The 21446-nt window shown below is 28.5% G+C and overlaps 1 protein-coding gene across 1 annotated transcript; it reads left to right on the top strand.

Moving 5' to 3' along the window:
* The first annotated feature begins 8 nt into the window (after window positions 1-8).
* LOC135931719 (peptidyl-prolyl cis-trans isomerase D-like) lies at window positions 9-18376 on the top strand. The gene is made up of 9 exons (XM_065468991.1): window positions 9-86; window positions 128-292; window positions 336-436; window positions 490-684; window positions 3913-4056; window positions 4448-4554; window positions 12063-12164; window positions 16356-16413; window positions 17930-18376. Exons 1-9 carry the CDS (start codon window positions 20-22, stop codon window positions 18119-18121), a joined length of 1131 nt encoding a protein of 376 aa, XP_065325063.1. The 5' UTR covers window positions 9-19; the 3' UTR covers window positions 18122-18376.
* Window positions 18377-21446: the final 3070 nt, after the last annotated feature.

Below are 21446 nucleotides of genomic sequence, written 5' to 3'. Positions count from 1 at the left end.
CTTCTCATCTTATTTTAGGATGGATGTAGATAAAATCATAACTCGACCTCAAGTTTTTTTGGAAATAGCAATAAGCGATATAATAAGTAATCTTGATTTATATATAATTTAACACGTATGTTATTAGTCGGAAAGATTATAATTGAATTATTTGATGACGTTTGCCCTAAGATATGTGAACACTTTTTGGCCTTATGTTCAGGCTTTTCCAGGCTTGAGCCAGAAAATTCTCCTGAAACACTAAATACTGAAAATTCCTACATCTTTTATAAGGGATCCAAAATAAATACAAGTAAATTGTATTTTAAATTCTACTTTTATTTAATACATTTCAGTTTATCCTGACAAATATATCCACATAGGGGCATTAAACCCTCAAACTAATTTAAAAGATCACTACAATATCGCAGATGCTTCCAAACTATTTCCTAACTTGGTACTATTAAAATTGAATATTCTGATAATTTAATATATTTTTTTTATTCAAAGCTCAATAAAATTGGCCTCCTGTGCATTATTGACGAAAGAGAGAAAAATGGAAATTATTTTTATATAATCACAACTTGTCCTTTATCCCTATTAAATGGTTGCCAATATTTTATATTTGGTCATATATATAAAGGTATGGGAGTTGTGAAACAAATCCAGGAGCTTGAAACTCTTCTTAATGGTTCTCCTTTAAAGGTTCATTGATGAAAACCTTGATATTATATTCCAATATTGATGAATAATTATTAGTGAAACCTATTGTGTTAAATTAAATAAGCATGCATTTTTCAATAAATTTTATATACAAAATACAGCTGTATAATAATTTGAATTACCCTTCATATTTATTAGATTTAAAAAAACTTTTGAACTAAACTAACCATTTTAAAATTTCTTATAAAAACATTTGGGGAAAATCTTGTTTTTGATTCTTCTAATCACTGGGTTTCTCAGTGATATCTTCTAAACTCTTAGCAAATTTAAGAATATTTTAATGTATACATTTATTTTATAATTTTAAATAAAAATGATTTATTTAACATATTTTTTTTCTCTCTCACTTTCAAAAGATTAAATTAATATTCTTCATATTTTTCTTCAATATTATTCAAAACTTTACAATTCAATCTTGTGGATTCTTATGCAACTTGACCCCGGTTTAATCGTTTTTAAAATAATGTTATTTAGCATGTTATATTTTTTTGTAATGTTTGCTACCAGGAGTTCCTTTTGAAAAATAGTTTTGGAAATATAGAAAAATAATTTTTTTCATTTTTGGAAAAGATTTTTACTTACAAATACTATTTTAAAACCAATACACTTATAGTGCCTACAAATTGACATGTTTTGTATTTTTTTTTATATGTTTTAAATAGTAACAAGCATATTGGTCAACTTATTATTGTTTTTCAGCATTTTTTTTTAAAAATGATCAGTTTAATAAACAATGGAACCCCCCTTTTAAGGAATGTTATAAACTTTTCCACTCAATTTCTTAGCACTTGAATCTCCTGACCCTTGCCTTGAAATATTGTGATGGATGTTTTTTTCCTTCTTGGTGGATGTCAATGTCAGCGTACAAGTTAATCACTTCTTGAATGATCTGCTAGGCAGATACTACTTTATATTTAAATGATAAATTTAAATTTAAAAATCAGATTTTACCTGGAAATATACTCCATCATGTTTGGAATGCCTATCTTATGAATTATAGACAATTTTGCCATTAACCATTGAGTCAATTTTATAATTTATATATGAAATATTTGGATAAATTTTATTAAGTTTAAAAGTTCTTGGAAAAATTATCCTAAATTCATAGGGTAGGTATTTCCCGAACATGAACATTTCTGGAAAAATCAGATTTATTTTTAAAATTATTTAAAAACTCCATCAAAAAGTGTTTTTTAAAAATAAAATAACACATTGATGCTAACATATAGTGTTTGACCAGGTTTGGAAAACGTTTTTATATTTTTTTAAAATTTATTTTTAAGATAAAGTTATTTGACTCGCATAAAAATTGTTAAAATGACATATTATCAATTTTTTCTTTCTTTCTTTCTTTCTTTCAAGCTTTAATATTATTTTTTTAAACATATATTTTTGTAGGATCTAGATAACAACCATGCCACAAAAAAAATAATAAAATTGTTGAAATTTATGAAAAAAATAGATTAAAAGAAATAGGAAGGAAAAATAAAGATTAAAATATACCTTCTTTATACTTTTTTTTTATCTGGGTATAAATTTTTGCGTAATTTGTTAGGTAGGCGTCTTAGTGATCTGCAATAGACCTTATCCGGTCCTGAACGGGTTTCGGGCCGGTTAGGAGTCGAGTTGTGATTTCTTGATCTCTAATGCATCTTGTTATAACTACGAAACACTTGCAAAATTATTGGAAAAGACATAATTTTAATCGCTATTTTATGTTCTCTTGTAATGTTATATTTCAAAGAATAAAACTATAATTTGACCAAAAAAAAAATGTATATAGACTAGAATCTATTTGTATATTGAACGCAATGTCATATAATAATACCTGGACTGACGACGCGTTTACGATAACGCATTTTGATATCGTCGTTGAATGCGAATCAGCTGGAGCCACCATCTTGGCAACCCGCATAGTGAATATTCTCATGTTCCTTATATCTCGATGATCAGGCGATTCTTTAATAAAGTTCGCCTCAGTCATAGGAATAGTTTAAAATTTTTGATGACGATACACTCCTCTTGCCAATGCATTAGCAAATAGCATGAAAGTACGGGCACGTGACTATCATTAGATATTTTTTATTACTTTCTGCCCCTGGAATTTGGATCTTGGATGCCAAATTTTAGTATCAGAAGTAGAAGACACTCTTTTGGTTATGAACGTGAATGCGGAAAAACGTGGGTGATGGAATTAGTATTTTATGATGGTATACAATTCATAACGACTAACTGCTATGTTTGAGGCAGAGAAAAAAAAAGAGTATAAATCCTGGGAAGATACATTGCTCAACAAAATGACGAAAGAATTGTACTTTATTAACATGTTTCTTAGGCTAGATAAATTAACTTCAGTATAATTAATCTATTGTTCGCCCTCTATTGGATATTCATTTTAGATGTAGAATAGACCAAGACTAGGGAATATACATTGATGTGGGAACCGAATGAAGATAACTCAGGCCCGAAATTTTTAAAACATTCTCGAGTGGTCATAACGCAGTTTTCGGCCACGCAAATCCACGTTGAAAACGCAGCGTTTTCTTTGTTAAAACTTATATTATCAAACCCTATAGATCTAGAATAAACAATAATTTATTGGGAGATATATTAATTATTATACGCTACGCTTGAATTAGCTTTTTCAAATAGATGCAGAGTTGGCCAGGTCTACCGGAAATAGAATCTAGATACATAGTCTAGTATCTTATTAAAAATGTCAAAAAAAGATTCTAAAGAATCTTGTATCTCAGATACAAGTATTCGCGATACTAATGTCGTCTTTTTATTTTGTATACACATAATTTTTACGGGTAAAAGAAAAACTTTTCGAAACTAATTTTTAACCATAAATTTTTATTTTTAAACCGAACCCGCTCTAAACTCCACCCGACCCGTTTCAAAATCTCGCGCCAAACCGGAACTCGGACAAATTTTTATAAAAATGAAAGGATATATTGAACCGATTTGGTTATATTATTATAACGTCTGTGGCGGCCATCTGATAGTACTGGGTTCGAATCCCAGCACGGACTAAATTTTTTCTCTTTCCGAAGCCAACTTGGTTTCCTTCTCGGGGGAATGATGTATAGAATATCGCCTTATTGTTTAGGCAAATTGTATTTAACATTAGCCTCGGCACCTTAAAAAAAAAATAATAATTTGACAATCATGGCTAAATTTCACGGAATATTTTTTTTTCTCCTATAGGAATGCAAGATAAACGATTGTGGAATCCACGATGTCACGTGTTCAGATAATAGCAATACCATAGGAGACCACGGAATCAGGGACATGTATGCCGAATGGCCGGAGGATGAATTGAATAATAGCAATCTACTTCTTTTCACCAATGTATTTTTTTTATGCTAAAATATTTTTAAGTGGACATCAAATCAAGATCATTTCCCGCAATGAGTTAGGCGGGTAGTAACCCCTCAAGGGCGAGCGAAATACTCTGGAAAAAAGTATTTCGTTACATTTCTAAAAGTACCTTTTTAAAAGGTGAAAGGTTTCTAGCGTTAAATTACATTTAAGGATTCTTATTCAACATATGCGCGTTTAGCATTTATTAGCCATTATAAAAATCTACGAGTCTATTTTGGAACCTACTGTTTGTTAACAACAGCTGATCTGAACCAACATCCCTAATAAATTGTTAACCAATAAGAACCAAAGAAAAAGAATACTTACTCTAAACCCATTCTACAGTTATTATTTTTTTTCTGGTAAAATCTCTCTCAAGGTTCAAGGCATTTTAAGCGTCGTGACTCACATAAAATACTTTGGCAAAATTTTGTTCAAGAAGCAAAACTACGATTCCGCGCTGCAGAAATACGCCAAAGCTTTAAGGTTAAAAATGAGTATGATATATATATATAGGAATATACCGGATACCAATTATTGAAAACCGATCCGGTCCGATTACCGACTCGATATTGCTAAATCCGAAATTATTGCCGTAACTTACAAGTCATTTTAAAAATATAATGTCGATATATCAAATTTTAATTCACCTATCATTTGGGCCTAATTCATTCAATAAATGTTAAACATTAGTGTTGTTAACTCAATATTTCATCCAGAAAAATATTACGCCAGCCTGAAGATTTTGCTCATAGAAGAGGAACGAAAGTCTCTAGACATATATTTGAGAAATCTCGAGGCTAAGGCAATATTTTTCTGGCTAAAATTGAGCCGTTTAACAACACTATTCGTGTTCGATTAAATTGTTGGAATCATTTCAGTACTCAAGTTTAAAAATCGTAAACATATTTTCAAGTATTTAGTTAGTTTTAATCATTATTTTATAAAGTTTGTTCTTAATGCATAACAGAGACCTGCAGAGGTACCATTTGCATGGACCAACCCGGATTTTTTTTTCAAAAATTTTTTCCTGCCCTGTTCGACGGTGTAACGTGTGAATGTGATCTGTGAGATTTCTAAATCTCACGCAATCACTTTCACACGGATGGGTTGTGAAATTTTGATGATAATGGCCACCAATGTTTTTGAAGCGATAAATCTAAAGCAAAAATTTTCATGACATGACTTAAATGATAATATAATATAGAGACACTGTTAAATTATAATCTATGTTTTAGAATAATATTTTAATAATGCTTTGCAAGATATATATCGTTTCATTTTAAGAACTCATCTTTATTTTTTTTAAGATCATTAAGTCGGATAATGAGAGCTGTAAAATCATGGAACATAATTAAAGTAAAGGATATAAAATATAATATAGAGACAATAATGGTATCCCACCTAACTATTTAATTATAATCTATGTTTTAAAATAATATTTTAGTAATGCTTTGTAAAAATATATATATTGTTTCATTTCGAGAGCTCATCTTTATTTTAACATCATTAAAGTTAACAATATAATCAAATTTCTCTTTTTGATGTATATATAAATTTAATTAAAAAGTAGATTATATATAACAAATAAAATTAAGTATTACAAGGTGTGGTGGTGGGTAGTCTAGTTAGTAAGACTTACATTACCTATCCTCAAAATGCAAGTTCAAATCCATGTAGGGTACATTTTTTTATTCAAATTGTTTTTTTAAAATCTATCTTGTCTAAATAGTCGGCGCCTCTCTATAGTTTTAAATTTATATTTTTAGTCTGCATATCATACCAAATAGTGTGTGATAAGATGTGCAGATTAGAGGTCTGTAATGGGCGGGTTTTTAGCGAAAAGATTTATTTAACCTGCCCTCGCTCTCACTTATAATTTTTTTTATATATATTTTGTTTTAAAATTATTTTATGGCTGGTTTGGCTCTTTATTTATTTTAATGTATTTTAAATTAAACATATAATATGGAATATTATGAAAAACTATTTACTGTTCTGCTCATTTCGCAAGAAAAATATCAAATTCTGCCAAATTTTTTAACCCTCTCGCCCAATGTTGAAAATATTTTTTTTAAAGTACGGGCGAAAAAACCACCCAATCCAGACCTCTAGTTCAGATTATTGATAGGAGGCTCCAATCAATATCATAATTAAAGTTTAGCAATATTTAGGTAGGGAAGAGATCCTTACTAACATGCTAATTTACACAACATGAAATTTATAAAATAACCAAATACTCCGATCCCATGATATTTCTTATACAAAGTACATCTTCTCGATAGATATTAATTTAGACAAAGCTCATATATGACAGAAAATTTACTAGAGGCAAACCGCCTTTTCTACCCAACCCTCTAAAAATCACTGCAAAGAAACAGTAAGATAAATTCTTAGCATAAATGGCTTAATCGTAATGCTTATTTTGTTTACCTAATATAATGTTTCAAAGATAATCCATCTCTATATTATTTTGTACTGAATTGGGTCACAGATATTAGATAAAACTTTGTTTGGTATAAGAAAATAGACGAAGAACTTTATTGATATAAATATTTATACATAATTTTAAATTTAATAAAAACATCATGGAAAAATATAATTATTATCATATATTGCATATCAGAATGTAATTGAATATTATTTATAAACTACAACTTTCATAAAAAATATATATATAAGGCGATAAATTATAAATAAAATATTTGATAAGGGTAATAATTTTATATTATATTAATTATTACTGTATATCAAGGTGTATATGAATTAATAACCATGAATAATCTCATATTAAAAACAAAATATAATTTATCCAATTTAAAAGAATTGATTGTAAGAAACAATGAATATCCAGATGAAAATGGTAATGATTTTTAAAGTAAAAAAAATATTTTTAGATGCAAAAATTAATATTTAATAACTTTATAATTATTTTTAATGTTTTTATTATAATTAATGCATTGCCTTTAGATAGTAGTTCCCATGGGCTTTATGATGAAAATATTCCACTTGCTACAGATTTTGTTGATTCATAGTCTCCCAGAGGTATTGTATTTAGGAGATATTTGAATTATTTTTTGAATGATAACCTTATAATTATTTTTTGAATAATAGCCTTATAATTATTTTTAATGTTTTTGTTATAATTAATGCATTGCCTTTAGATAGTAGTTCCCAAAATGGCCTTTATGATAAAATCCTTTGTTGTAGGAAAAAAATATCTAGGGATATTTTCTAATTTATTTATTATCAAAATATCATCATCCAATTCTGTATACGTAATAAATTAAAAAATAAACCAAATATATATCAGAAATAACATTACCTATGGGAGTCTTTGGATTGATAAAATCCCTGTCAAGCTGAATATTTTTATCTTCAAACTCAACATTTTGGGAACCACTATCTATAAGTAACGCACGTGCTGCTTTTTCAAAAAAATAATTCAAATATATCCTAAATACAATACCTCTGGGAGAGTTTGGATCAACAAACTCCGTAGCAAGTGGAATAATTTCATCATAAAGGCCATTTTGGGAACTACTATCTAAAGGCAATGCGTTAATTATAATAAAAACATTAAAAATAATTATAAGGCTATTATTCAAAAAATAATTATAAGATTATCATTCAAAAGATAATTCAAATATATATCCTAAATACAATACCTCTGGGAGAGTTTGGATCAACAAACTCCGTAGCAAGTGGAATAATTTCATCATGAAGGCCATTTTGAGAACTACTATCTAAAGGCAATGCATTAATTATAATATAAACATTAAAAATAATTATAAGGTTATTATTCAAAAAATAATTATAAGATTATCATTCAAAAGATAATTCAAATATATATCCTAAATACAATATTTCTGGGAGAGTTTGGATCAACAAACTCCGTAGCAAGTGGAATAATTTCATCATGAAGGCCATTTTGGGAACTACTATCTAAAGGCAATGCATTTAGAATAAAAACATTAAAAATAATTATAAGGTTATTATTCAAAAAATAATTATAAGATTATCATTCAAAAGATAATTCAAATATATATCCTAAATACAATACCTCTGGGAGAGTTTGGATCAACAAACTCCGTAGCAAATGGAATAATTTCATCATAAAGGCCATTTTGGGAACTACTATCTAAAGGCAATGCGTTAATTATAATAAAAACATTAAAAATAATTATAAAGTTATTAAATATTAATTTTTGTATCTAAAAATATTTTTTTTTACTTCATAAAAAATGTAATTTTTTAAAAATCATTACCATTTTCATCTGGATATTCATTGTTTCTTACAATAAATTCTTTTAAATTGGATAAATTATATTTTGTTTTTAATATGAGATTATTCGTGGTTATTAATTCATATTCACCTTGATATACAGTAATAATTAATATAATATAAAATTATTACCCTTATCAAATATTTTATTGATCAAATAAGGGCCTATCCAGTGGTTCAACATTTTCCCCCCTTTCCTATCTGACCTTTTATGGTTCCAAGCAAGAACCTTTTGGTCCCAAAATAAAAGATTTAGAACCATTTCATCTTTTTTCGTAATCCTTTTTTTTGTTTAAGCTGGGCTATACCAATATTTTGTATAGCCAGTTCCGTTATTTTCTTGAGATGAGCCATTTTAATTTCCAACTCTTCTTTTAAACAATGATCAATTGTTATTTTTGCCATAACCTCTGGTAAGGCTAATACATCCTCAATTTTGTTTTGTAACTAAATAATAATTAAAAATATAACATTAAAAATTATTTCTACTGTAAGAGGGCGTCGTGGTTTCTGACCATACATCAGTTCATAGGGCGAGAATCCCGTAGAAGAGTGTATGCAAGAATTGTGGGTGCCACACACCCCTACCAAAGCATCTGGCCAGTCAGTTGGGATATCCAAAACCGATTTTGCTATTCGGTTCTGGATTGTTCTGTTAACTCGCTCAACCAAACCATTTGCTTGTGGGGTGGTAGGCTGAGGTTATTCTCTGAACTATCCCACAATATTTATGGAATTCTGTACAAACATTGTTACAGAATTCCCTGCCTTGATCATTTATCTGAATCTTTAATAAATAAATATTTTAGTTTTATTAAATTTAAAAAAAATATATATTATATAATAAAATTCAGTTAAAATTGGTATTTTTATTTTATTACTTCATAGCATCCGTGGGTGTTGACAATGATGTGTAAGGCTTTTACAACAGATTTAGCTGTTTTATCCTTAATAGGAATAGCCATTAAATATATTGAAAAATAGCATATGGCACATAAAATATATTTGTATTTTTCCTTGGATTCTGGCATCTGGATTAAATCGATGCCAATTTGATACCAGAGACTTTGGCACAACTTTAATATTGTGCAAAACATTTGAGGTTTTATCAAAACGACTGCTTGATTTTTGACAAACCTCACAGGATTTGATAAACTTTCTAACACTTTTATTGCTCCCCAACCAATAAAAGCTTTAAAAAAATAATTAAAAGAATATTGCAAATTTTTACTTTTCAGCTATTATTTGATTAGTTTTATTAATCCCCAGATACCCTCCCATAGCAATACCTGCAACTGTAGATACACCCCCCTCATGTATTGTTTTAATTATTTTTTTTGTTCATCTCCTGTCAGTATAACTTTTCTTTCTTCTAAAATATCATTAAATTATATATATAATAATATTTGTGATGCCGAAATAAAATATATAATCAATGGCTAGAATAATAAACTGCACTTAATTTTGTCATACAATTTTAGTTGTATATATTATAATACCTAACTTTAATAAATTAATTATGCAATCATTTATAAGCCCAATATACATTATAATAAAAGTATCTAACATTTACTTTTCATCTTTATGTGATAATCTAAATTAAATTTTAGTTGTAAAATAGCATTTAATAATGCCTATATGTAAAATTTTATCAAATGTTCTTACATATATATATATATGCACACTTACATTTGCAGCTATAATTAATTTTAGATGAAAAAAAGATAATAATCAATGGCCTCAGCATTTTTCAAATGTTAAAAAATAATATATTGCATTAAACTTATAATGGCTAATTTTAATAAATTAATCATGACATATCTAAAATTTACTTTCCCCATAGAATAATTGATTTTCTATAATCTTGAAGCCGGTACACTTTCTAATAAAGTTAGCCTTATTAACATTCACTGGAACTTTAGAACATTTTAGGAAGTCATATAAATCATTGTAATTTGAGCTAAAATATTTCTGAAATAAAAAATATATTGTTAAAAAATTACTTCCATAATGCAGGAAATATACTTATCGAGAGGAAAAAGAATTTACAAATTAAATTGTATTATATAGAAATATTTCTAATTTGACAGCCTCATTCAAATCTGACGTTTTAAAAGTATATTTAAATTAATAATGCGAGATTTTAAAAATATTGAATAGCCGTGAGATTTTGACGATTTAAATGGCCCCCAATGTATTTGAAGCGATAAAAATCAAAATCTCATGAAATCACTTTCACACGTTACACCGGGTTTTAATTCGATAAAATGGCGTTTTACTTTTTTTTTTTAAATTAATATTCGAGAAAATATTATATATGTATAAAGCAATCGCAGATAAATATCCAACAATTAAGAGAAGACTTAGTAACAGGATAATATCCTTTACTGCTTATAAATTATCCGGGTGAAAAAAATAAGTAATTTCAGATGTATGGCAAACAATTTTATGGTTAAAGAAGATGTTTCATAGAAAAAAAATAATTCACAAATCCTATCAGCTGGAGCCTTCTTCCGAAGTTGGCAGGTTGCAAAGATCAATTCCTAATTTGAGCCCCTGGAAAGAGGTGCCACATCTATTGGATTCAAGGTGGAAGAAATTTTGGGGAAAAAAATTGTATTTGGCCTTCTTGGCATCTATCACGTGATTTTTATAAAATCATATAGTGTCTGTCTTGAATTAATTTTGGCCACCAATATCTATAAACACAAAAAACGAACAAATTTAACGACCATAGTAAATACCTTTTCAGAGAGATTAAGTTGAGATTTTATTAATGCCTAGGTGGGCAGCACCAATAGCTTTAGACTCTAAGGATATATCTGATCCTTGGTGAATAACAGATATTACCCTTTTGTTTCTCTTCTTTGTTCCATTATTACTAAAGCTAATTAAAAAAAAATGGAAAATTAATTTTTCTACAAAGAATATCTTCTTTAACCATAAAATTGTTTAGCCATACATCAGAATATCTGGATAATTTTTTAGCAGTAAAGGTTTGATTCATTAAAATATTTTGTGAAGTGCTCTGTAATTTGTTGATTCCAAAGTTTTACAAATAAAATGATATTATGAATTCAAATAAATTAATATGATGTACCTTAATTGATTGAATGAGAAATCTTCTCAAAATTTTGTCATGTGCCAATCTAATCTTTGTCGATTCATCTATAAATGGTCCATTCGAAGATTCGTAAATTTTATTTTAAATTTTAGATCGTAAAAGGTTGAGGTTCGGTCATAAATTATCAATACGGTATTGATTTTTACAAGCTCTACACCGGTCCCTGTTTTTTTTGATTTTTATAGCTAATAATGGCTTTCAAATAATTTGGTTTTAAGATATTCGGCCCGACCCAGCCCGGGTATTTTCGGCCCGGCCTGGATTTCTTGATTTTTGTAGCTAATAATGGCGGTTATGAAATATTCGGTTGTAAAATATTTAGATCTCTGATGTATACATAAAATATATTTTCTTGAATATCAATAAAATTTTTTTTTAAAACGCCATTTTAATCGGTAAATTTAATATTTATCAGCTAATAACCGATATTTTTATCGGATCGGGTCAGGTCGGTTTTTGTTTTTTTAAAAAAAATATCGGTACATCTTCCTAATGATACTATTATTATTGGAGGGAAAGATAATGGTATATATGAAAGAAGAAGAAAAATAGAATGTAATAATTTATATTTTTTTTGTGATCCAGATATCTGAACGCGTTTCTGGAATATTCCAGTAGCAAAGCCATCATCAGCCACGAACAGAATGACGCCATCATGAAGTTGATATCCACTTGTATTCTCAATAGGTTTTTTTTTTTAATTTATTTTACAAAATGGGAGTAATAGCGCGCGGCACAAATTGAGCGTTCGCGTTTCGCCAACGCGTCACTTGTTTAACTATTCGAAATTTTTAAATAAGTTCTTAAAAATAAAAAAAAAGGAATTTGTCTTTTGGAAATTACATTTATCGTCTGCGTTCTTATTTTCTTTAATTTTGACAATATTTCTTTTTTTTAGGATTACAAGTAAGTTAATATATTTACATTTTTATATAATATTTACAAAACGAAGAACGGAAATGGTAATGGGAAAAGGCGAACCTATTTCCGTTTTTTTTTAAAATGATTGCTAAAGCCAAACGGTAATTTTACCAATTTTGCAAGCGTTGTGCGCACTATTAAGAAGCGACATCATTTTTTGGTTTATTGGACCTTAATTATATATATATATATATGTCGTATGGGGGCTTCCGAATCCGTGGGGATTCGGTGTCTCTCAATTTTAATTCATTTACCTAAGGAGCTATTTTTGCATTTTTAAAAAATCTGTGTACAGGAATTGTATTAGACATTTTAGTATTTTTTTTATAATTTATATGAAAAATCCGCATAAAAATTTAATATAAATTAGAAGTGAGTTTCTAAAGTTCGTAGCAAAATTGCTTGAAATTTACAGCTTAGGTTACCTTGCACATGCTAGAATACATTACCAGTTAAATCGGATAAAATTGTGATGGTTAAAGAGTAAAAAAAAAAGGATAATTAATTAGAAAAAATTGGTAAAATAAAAAATTGTAAAAGTTTAAATACGATTTAGGTGGTGTGTAAAAGACGAATTTTTTTTACTACGAAGGGAGACGAGGTTGAAAAAATTGTATAAGTTAAAAAAAAAAATTTTTTTAGACGGTGAGTAAAAAAGAAATTATTTGTTGTTAGCTTTTTTTTTTTTAAAATCGAGAGAAAGAAAAATATTTTTAATCTATGGAGACCTATTACATAAAGACCAATAGAACTATGTTGCAGATTAAATCTTTAGACATGACGAATCCACTAGCGGACAAATGGCACAATGCGTGGATTGATCAACAGACTGGAGAAGGAGTCCCGTAAATAACGAATTAATAAATTTGGATTTGTGGGTATTAGAAGAAAAAATTGATACAGTTTTGGGATGGAATTGCATATCAAAATTTGGTTTAGAAAATATTTCAGGGGAAAAATGGAAATAAAAATATTGAAGTATCTGTAAAAGAGGTGGATGTTAAAAACTCGTGATTGAGAGTATGATAAATAATAATCAAAGAATTTGTGATAATAAAGAAAATGAATTTGTGGAAAGTAAAATACTAAAAGATGATGAGATTAAAAATTTATTAAATAATTGTGAGGAAGTTCAGAAAAATGAAAAAAATTATAAGTGATAAAATGGGTCAGGAAAAACTTGATATTTTGGATAATAACATTGATATAAGTTTAATACCCGAACTTGATACGGAAATTGAAAAAAATATTGATTTGGAAGTTGATAATATTTTGGAAAATTCGGAAATTTAAAAAAAATAGTGATTTGGAAATTGAAAATATTTCGGTAGATTTGGAAGTTGATAATATTTTGGGAATTGATGATGAAAATTTTAATTTGGAAATAGACAATATAATTTCAGGGAAATCGAGGATGGTTGAATAATTATATAAAATGTGATGAGATTTACAAAGACTCAAATTTGGAGAGGGAAAAATTACCTGTATCGAAAAATTTTCCGGTTGAAATTTGTGAGAAAAAAATTTTAAAAAAAATGAAAGTGTGGTAGAAGAAGGAGAAGAGAATTAGGTTCTACTAAAGAATGATATGATTGATTTAAGGAATATGTATAAAAATTTATTTGATGAAAAATTGGGTTGTTTCATAGATTTATAAGGTTGATATTTGTTTAAAGGAGAGTGGAGGATAATGAAGGGGGTCATAAAGTATTTTTAAAAAAAGGGTATGAAAATGTAGTTTAGAAAAAAGGAAGGAAGGAAAGAATTAAAGGAAAAATTTAAGAATATGTATATGAGGAATATAAACACTAATTATCTGAGGGAATTGTAGAATTATATAATATATTTTTGTTTGAGGGGAATGGTTATGGATCGCCTAGTCCAATTTAAAATGTTAGATGAGTTGAAAATTTGATAGTCGTGTGCAGAGTTGTTAAAGGATCAAGATACAAGTATCGAGATCCTGTATCTAGATATAAAAATGTGGTATCTGTATCTAGATAGATTTTAGAATAAAATATCGGTATCTAGATAATATTTTAGACGATGTATCTCTATCTAGATCCATTAAAAGTATCTTTTAACAACTCTGGTCGTGTGGAATTTAAATATTAATATTGTAGAATTGGATTAATGTTATTGTTAATGAGAAAATTGTAAAAAATAGATGCACACCTGCATTTTCAAAAAATGTTATATTGATAAAATCATGAAGTAAAATATGTGGGTAGTTGTATTGAAGTTTAACGTGTTTTATTTTTTTGAATAAAAAGGATGGGAAGATAAAATATTTATATCTGAGTTGGGATTGTAATTAGTTTGTTAAAATTGTTGGTTTTAAAAAGTAATTCATTATTTAAAGAATTAAGTAGTAAAAATTTATAAAACGTGAGCGGTATTGAGAAGAGAAGAAACGTAAATTGTGGAAAAGCAACTGGTAGTTAAATAGAGAAATCATTGGAAATATTAAGGGTAAAAGGAATAATAAAATGAAAATAATAATGTTGTTGTTTTGTGTAAGGGTTCATTATGTAAAAAAAATGATAAAGCGATTTAAAAAAAAAATTTGACTTACTTTGTGTAATATTCTGTGTAATCAACTCAATAAATAACAATAATGCGATTGATCTATGGTATATTGACCATTAAAATTTATTGATAATCAACGATGCTGGATAAAGATACCAAGCTTAAAATAGAATGATCATGAATGACCAAGGATGCAATGAATAAATCAAGCTATGACTCACATTAACCAATATAATTTTTGATAACAACCAAAACGATCTATCAACGATATGAAGTTTCTCTCAATGTCGATATCAAGAGAATTTCAATGACGCGAAGTTTTGAATCAAAAGAATCTAAATACAATATATTCTTAAATGATAGTTATGGTTGAATGTGGCATATAGTAACCTTGAAAAGGTGGTACATGTTGTATTATAAAAAAATTAATTGATAAAAAAAAATAATATTAAAGAGAAATATATTATTATTTTGTAAAAATCGGCGATTATTTGATTTTATTTTTTTTAGTTTAAAAATCGTGAAAAATATATATAATAGAGAAAAATAAAAGAGTGTTAAAAATATTTCGTATTTGACTCCAAGAAAATCCAAAAGAATAAAAAAATGCCTTCTTACTACTTCTTACATTTCCATTCCGAATCCCCATACGACACATGTATATTGTTCTCTATCTCTCGGTTTTTGCTTTAACTATCTTTTGTATTTTATCGGGAAATTTTATAGATACCCTTTTTGACACGGTTATGGGTATTAAGGAATTTGGATGGGATCATGTAGGAGCATAGGAAATGTTTTTTTTGGCTCGAGCTTGAGACTTCTTTATAATAAATTCATAATATTTTTTTTATTAATTCTCCATTATTATAGGCCTTAGCTCGTATTTTATTATATTTTTTTGCGACATTTTTATGTTCATGTTCCGATATTGGACAAATAATAAAAGTCATATTTATTTTAGTTTTTATGATACGTAAGACTTAACGATGCATTCATTAAAAGTGTACATCGATGAAAAACAGCTGGGGACGCCATTTTGGATTACCCACATCATTATTATAAACTTTAAACGAGAGACCAATTTATTCCTATGTCTGACGCAAACTTTATTGAAGAATTGCCTTATCATGGAGATAATAAGGAAGCAAGTAAGTTATCAATTAAATAGTAGTTTTTTACCATGAAAATAATTACTATAGGGGTTACCAAAATACCGCGTCCAGCTGATTTGTATTCAACGACACTCTCAAATGCACCATTATGAATGAATACGTCAGTCTAGGTATTATTATTCGGATAAACCTTCTATTACTACTTGATTACGTAATAGAGGGGCGAATGTTATCTGATATATCAACAAAATGAATTACAATTGTTATCAAATTAATTACTAATAATCCTACCTAACACATTTATTTTCCTCAAAAGTTCTGCCTGCAAAATCAAAATGAGTCGATTCGAGGAAGCCATCCACGATTGCGATGAGGTATCATGCACACCATTATACCTTTTATATATATTTGAAACTTCTTATAATCTAGTTCATAAACCCAAATGCTCAAATTGAAACGTTACATCGCGCGACGTTTTTAAAACGCAAATAAAAAAAACGTAAACGCACTATCATGTTTAAAAATTAAGCGTTAATTTTTATTTATTTTTAATATGGAACGTCTATAACAAAAAAAAAATGGCTGTCCAATTTAAAACGAATGCGTATAAAATGCACTTTTTTGCTTTTTGAGGAGCTGCGTTGAAACGTTCAATTTGTGCGCACTATTATGTGCGATTTATTTTGATATATACGTATTTCTATCTAGCCAGCACACCCCCCCCCCCCCACCTTTTATTCAGAAAAAAACGCGGGTTTTACAGGAAAATTATCCGTTCTTAACTTAGAGTTCTATAACGATTTCGGTTCGGTTTACATTTCGATTATTTTTTGAACATTTATATTGGGTTTTTCTTACGGTATATAATCATAAAGATATAATAAAGAAAAAATTATTTAAAAAATATGATGAATAAGAAAAAATTATATAAATTTTAACAATTTATGTACCGGTTCAAAAAGTATTTGTAACGGTTTCGGTTTTTGGCTAAACATTCGGATATTTTTTATGCTTTCGTTTTTTTTTGTGCTAAAATTTTATAAATTTAAAAGTTTTTATCTTTCATGAGTCTCAAAATAAACGACAATTACTGTGACCGATAACGGGTTCACGAAAATCGGGTGGTCACCCGGTTTTAGAAACTTGGTCCGGCCATTCCCCCCCTCCATAACTTAAATAGTGCATGACACTAAGTACATAGTAAATCTTTATATGTGCCTCTCGGATCCGGCAGAATTTGGGTAGCTTGGTACGGTTTTCAAAAAATTTAAGCTTTTTTTTCAAATATGCCCATACGTATAAAATTATTTTTCAAACATATAATACCAATTCGTGATTAGGGGTCTGAAATTCGCGGGTTTTTTAGCCGGCGAGCAAGCCTGCCCATATTTATATAAACCTAAATCTTGCCAAATTATACAAATCAAAAACTCGTTACTTTGGAGATTCAAATGATTTGTTACGTCATTGGGTTAGGGTGCTCTCCCCCTACAACTTCCCCCTCCCATCTGTTTTTTTTTTAGTTTTTGACGTGGATGGATCTATCTATTTCAAACATTTGCATTTATAATTTAATAGCCCCATTGATTAAATTATTTTAGTGTAGGAAAGTGAAAATAACTCTGTACTTTATTAATCAATGTCTGACAATAATCTAGAATATATAATTATTAATAGTAGAGTTGATTGTCAGAGAAACATAATTGATTTGTTGATCGGTCATTGACTCACTTCTTTAACACTACAACGTCAATCACAACATGCAGGATTTGTCATTGTATTTGATTGACATTTTAAAAAAATAAGAAAAGTAGTATTTAAAACGAAATTCGGTTTTTTTTAATGAAAATAATGTTATATGCACTTACTTCTTTTACTTTTTATTATAAGGCATTAGATCTGGATCCCAGAAATCCTAGGATTTACCTTAGAAAAGCTCAGTCTTACCACGGGCTATCACTATATCCTCAAGCCGTGATGGAACTGCAGAAAGGGTTGACCCTAAAGCCCCACGATAAAGCTATGATGGCAGAAATGATCGCCATAAAAGGTGAGATGAGCGTTTACAAAATTCAATCCTAAACTCTCTTTCGACAACGACACAAAATATTCTAGTCGAACATTTTCCTAATCCAAATACAACTTATTTTATCATAATATATTTTTTTATATAAAAATTAAATAATAAAAAAAATACTATAAAGTAATCATTGTCTAATTTATTTATCTCCCTAAAATTATATCGTAAATTTACTCTAGTTATTTATGATTACGACAATTAAATATTGTATTATAATTATATTTACGATAAGAAAAATATGTTTACATAGTCAATTTATTATTTTATAATATATTATTTAATAATCTAAATTCCAAATTTCCATTTTACAAAAAGTTTCAAGAATTTTAAAATTAAATTATATATATATATTTAAAAGAAAAATAAATCATTATTTTATATAATATTTAGTTGTATATTGGCCTACATAATTACGTATTCGTATTGGTGGTACTAATATACTATATTTAATATATGCCATTTGGTCATACAATATTTATTTATCGTAAATTACACAATGATTGATCATCTCGATAAATGTTAGATGGTTAACCTAATGACATTTATGATACCTAGACTGACAATGCGTTCATTAAAATGTTACACCAATGAAAACAGCTGTGGACGCCATTTTGATTACCCATATCATTATAAAAATTTTTTAAAGAGCCCAATTTATTCCTATGTTAAAAAATATAAGAGAACTAATTAATTATTTTGAACTTCAACAATCCTTTCTCACATATAAAAATATGAGAAGTCAGAGATATAGTGTTGTTAAATAGTCGAGTTTTTACGACTCTGAACTCAAGTCGGAGTCGCAAAACTCATTTCAAATTGAGCGGCTCACTGAGTCGGCTTCAGAGTCCCTCTATATATTATACTCATTAAAGTTGTTTACTTAAAGCCGACACTTAGCCGTTTAACAACACTACAGAGATATAGTATTACGCTCTACGTATCTCTGGTTTCGGTTATTAATTTTATAAATTAGGAGTGGTAACTTTAAAAACATATGACTCATGGTAAGTTGGAAAATGTGATACCCAAAACGGATGAATAGTTATTAAAATAATGAGTTTTTGCCCGAGCACTAGAGCTTAACTATTGTCTAGTATACGACAAAACTAATACGAAGTAACCGCTACACCACACTTGGAAATAGATAGTGTCAAACCTTCAACCCCTCATAGGGGGACTAAAATTCTGGTAAATGTAAAGAATACTTTATTTTTTATGCACACTTATTAAATGGATGTTATGAGAAATAAGAAGTTTCTAATAGAAGCGTTTATCCCCATCAGATTTTCTACTATGTAAAAGACGTGAGAGGAGGGGGGGGGGGGGTTATACGAAACTCCGCGCCATATGTCCAGCTATGTCAAATAAAATTTGTCGACTGATATGACTTGATAGGATATATTATTTAACAAATAATATTCAATTCAATCCGACCAAAATAAATTTAACGGATATATATCTTATTTGCGATTTTATGAAAGAATAAGGGGAACATTATAAATGCTCGAGGAAAATAAGAAATTTTTGATTCTCTCTTTCTGGGAAAAAAAAGAGATAAATAAAGATCTTTAACGGAGAAAAAAAGATTCCGAAAAGTACGTTTTTGGCGGATTTGTGTCTGATCGGAATTGACAACTCCAAAAACAGACTTTAATGAATAACTCAATTGTCTACGAAATTATTGCTAACACCTAGGTTTAATAAATAAATTAAGATTTTAAAACAATATCAGGAAATGTTTTGCGAAGATTATGTGACTTTTGTTTTTAAAAAATTTCTGGGGGGGGGGGACCTATTATTATTGAGAGATTGTTATACCTGGACATTCTATATCGATGAAATCTAACCTAACAAAATTATATTTGTCATAACTAGATATGAAATTCGTGGTATAAATTTCGAAAAATCTGATTTGCCCCTAAACGTATTACCGCATCTATAGATTACTGGACAAATATTCATTTAACATAATCAAATTTAATAGTGAATTGTAACTGAACCAACCTCGGGCACCTAGAGGTACTCAGACAGTCACCCTACATTGTAATTACTTATTTCTCCATAATATTTGACTACAACGTAAGTTATTCAATATTTTCGGTTTCGACATTTTACTTCCAATTGTTTAGAAAATCAATGAAGGTTAAAACGAAAACAAAATTTAGTTTTAATGGCATGAGAAAAAAAAAATAACCCAGAATTTATCTTTTAATTCATTTATTAAAAAATTCAAATCTTCGTATTATATTTATAGTAATATTTATTTTTACGAATTTTCAATTCTGTTTTATTTCAAAATAAATATTGGTTCTCCAAATTAAACAGTTTCTCCCCTCCCCCACTGGAAACCCCTGGCTACGGGGCCTGAAGAAGATTGTCATTGAGTCTAATGTAGCAAGGATTACATGGCCGGCCTTTATCGCAGGAAAATATCACGAGGTTCTTCTGTATTTGGGAACGTAGATTTTTGAAGAATATTAGGGCAGGTTCACGAAAGTTGGTAAGTACGGTCGATATGGTAGGTAAGAACATATGGTCATCAGAGAGTTCTGAATATTTATATATTTCATGTTTTTCTTTATTGTCTAAGACGGTTGAGGGGCATGTTTGGAAGGATGGGCAGGGCATAACTACAAGAATTGTCACAAAATTGGACTCTCTTCCATGGAACTTGAGGATCCGATCCCATCAGGGATTTTTACCATCTGATCTTAAAGAATCCGGGCGTTCTAGTTTGTAAGGTATTTGAGCTGATTTCCGACACATTATTATTTTAAAATATAACTGCGCCTTTTTTTTTGATAACTTGTAGTTTCGTCCTTACTTAATAAAAATTTACAAAATATAAAATTCAATATATATCATTAATTTTTAGAGAAAATTTAAAAAATATTTCACTTTTTACTGAAAGAATGAGGCATTTGGTCACCTTAGATGTTAGTTTATAAAATCTAAATTATTATATCTATAAAATTCCCTGGTTATTGATCACCATTCTCTTCCACAAACTCAACGTAATCTTATTATGGATATACCTAAACAACCCTATTTAGAATTATATGGAATTATTCATAAAATCTTGATATTATTTATAGCAATTAATTTATAAAAAAAAATTTGTATCAGAATGATGCCATCCGCTCCAAAAATTTGAAGTGATAGTACTGTATTGTAATGGTTGGAATCATTACTAAAAAATAATAATACTATATCTATTGATCAGGCAAATTTATTTTGATTCTTTGAACATTATATCTCAATACTGATAGTAATCATAAATTTTACACTAAAGAATTTAAACTTAAAATCAGCCATCACCCCCCCCCC

This window comes from Gordionus sp. m RMFG-2023, chromosome 1, assembly GCF_954871325.1.
Source record: "Gordionus sp. m RMFG-2023 chromosome 1, tfGorSpeb1-WG-v2, whole genome shotgun sequence".
NCBI lineage: Eukaryota > Metazoa > Nematomorpha > Gordioida > Chordodea > Parachordodidae > Gordionus > Gordionus sp. m RMFG-2023.
The sequence above is the reverse complement of the archived record's forward strand: the minus strand, read 5'-3'. Positions and strand labels throughout refer to the sequence as shown.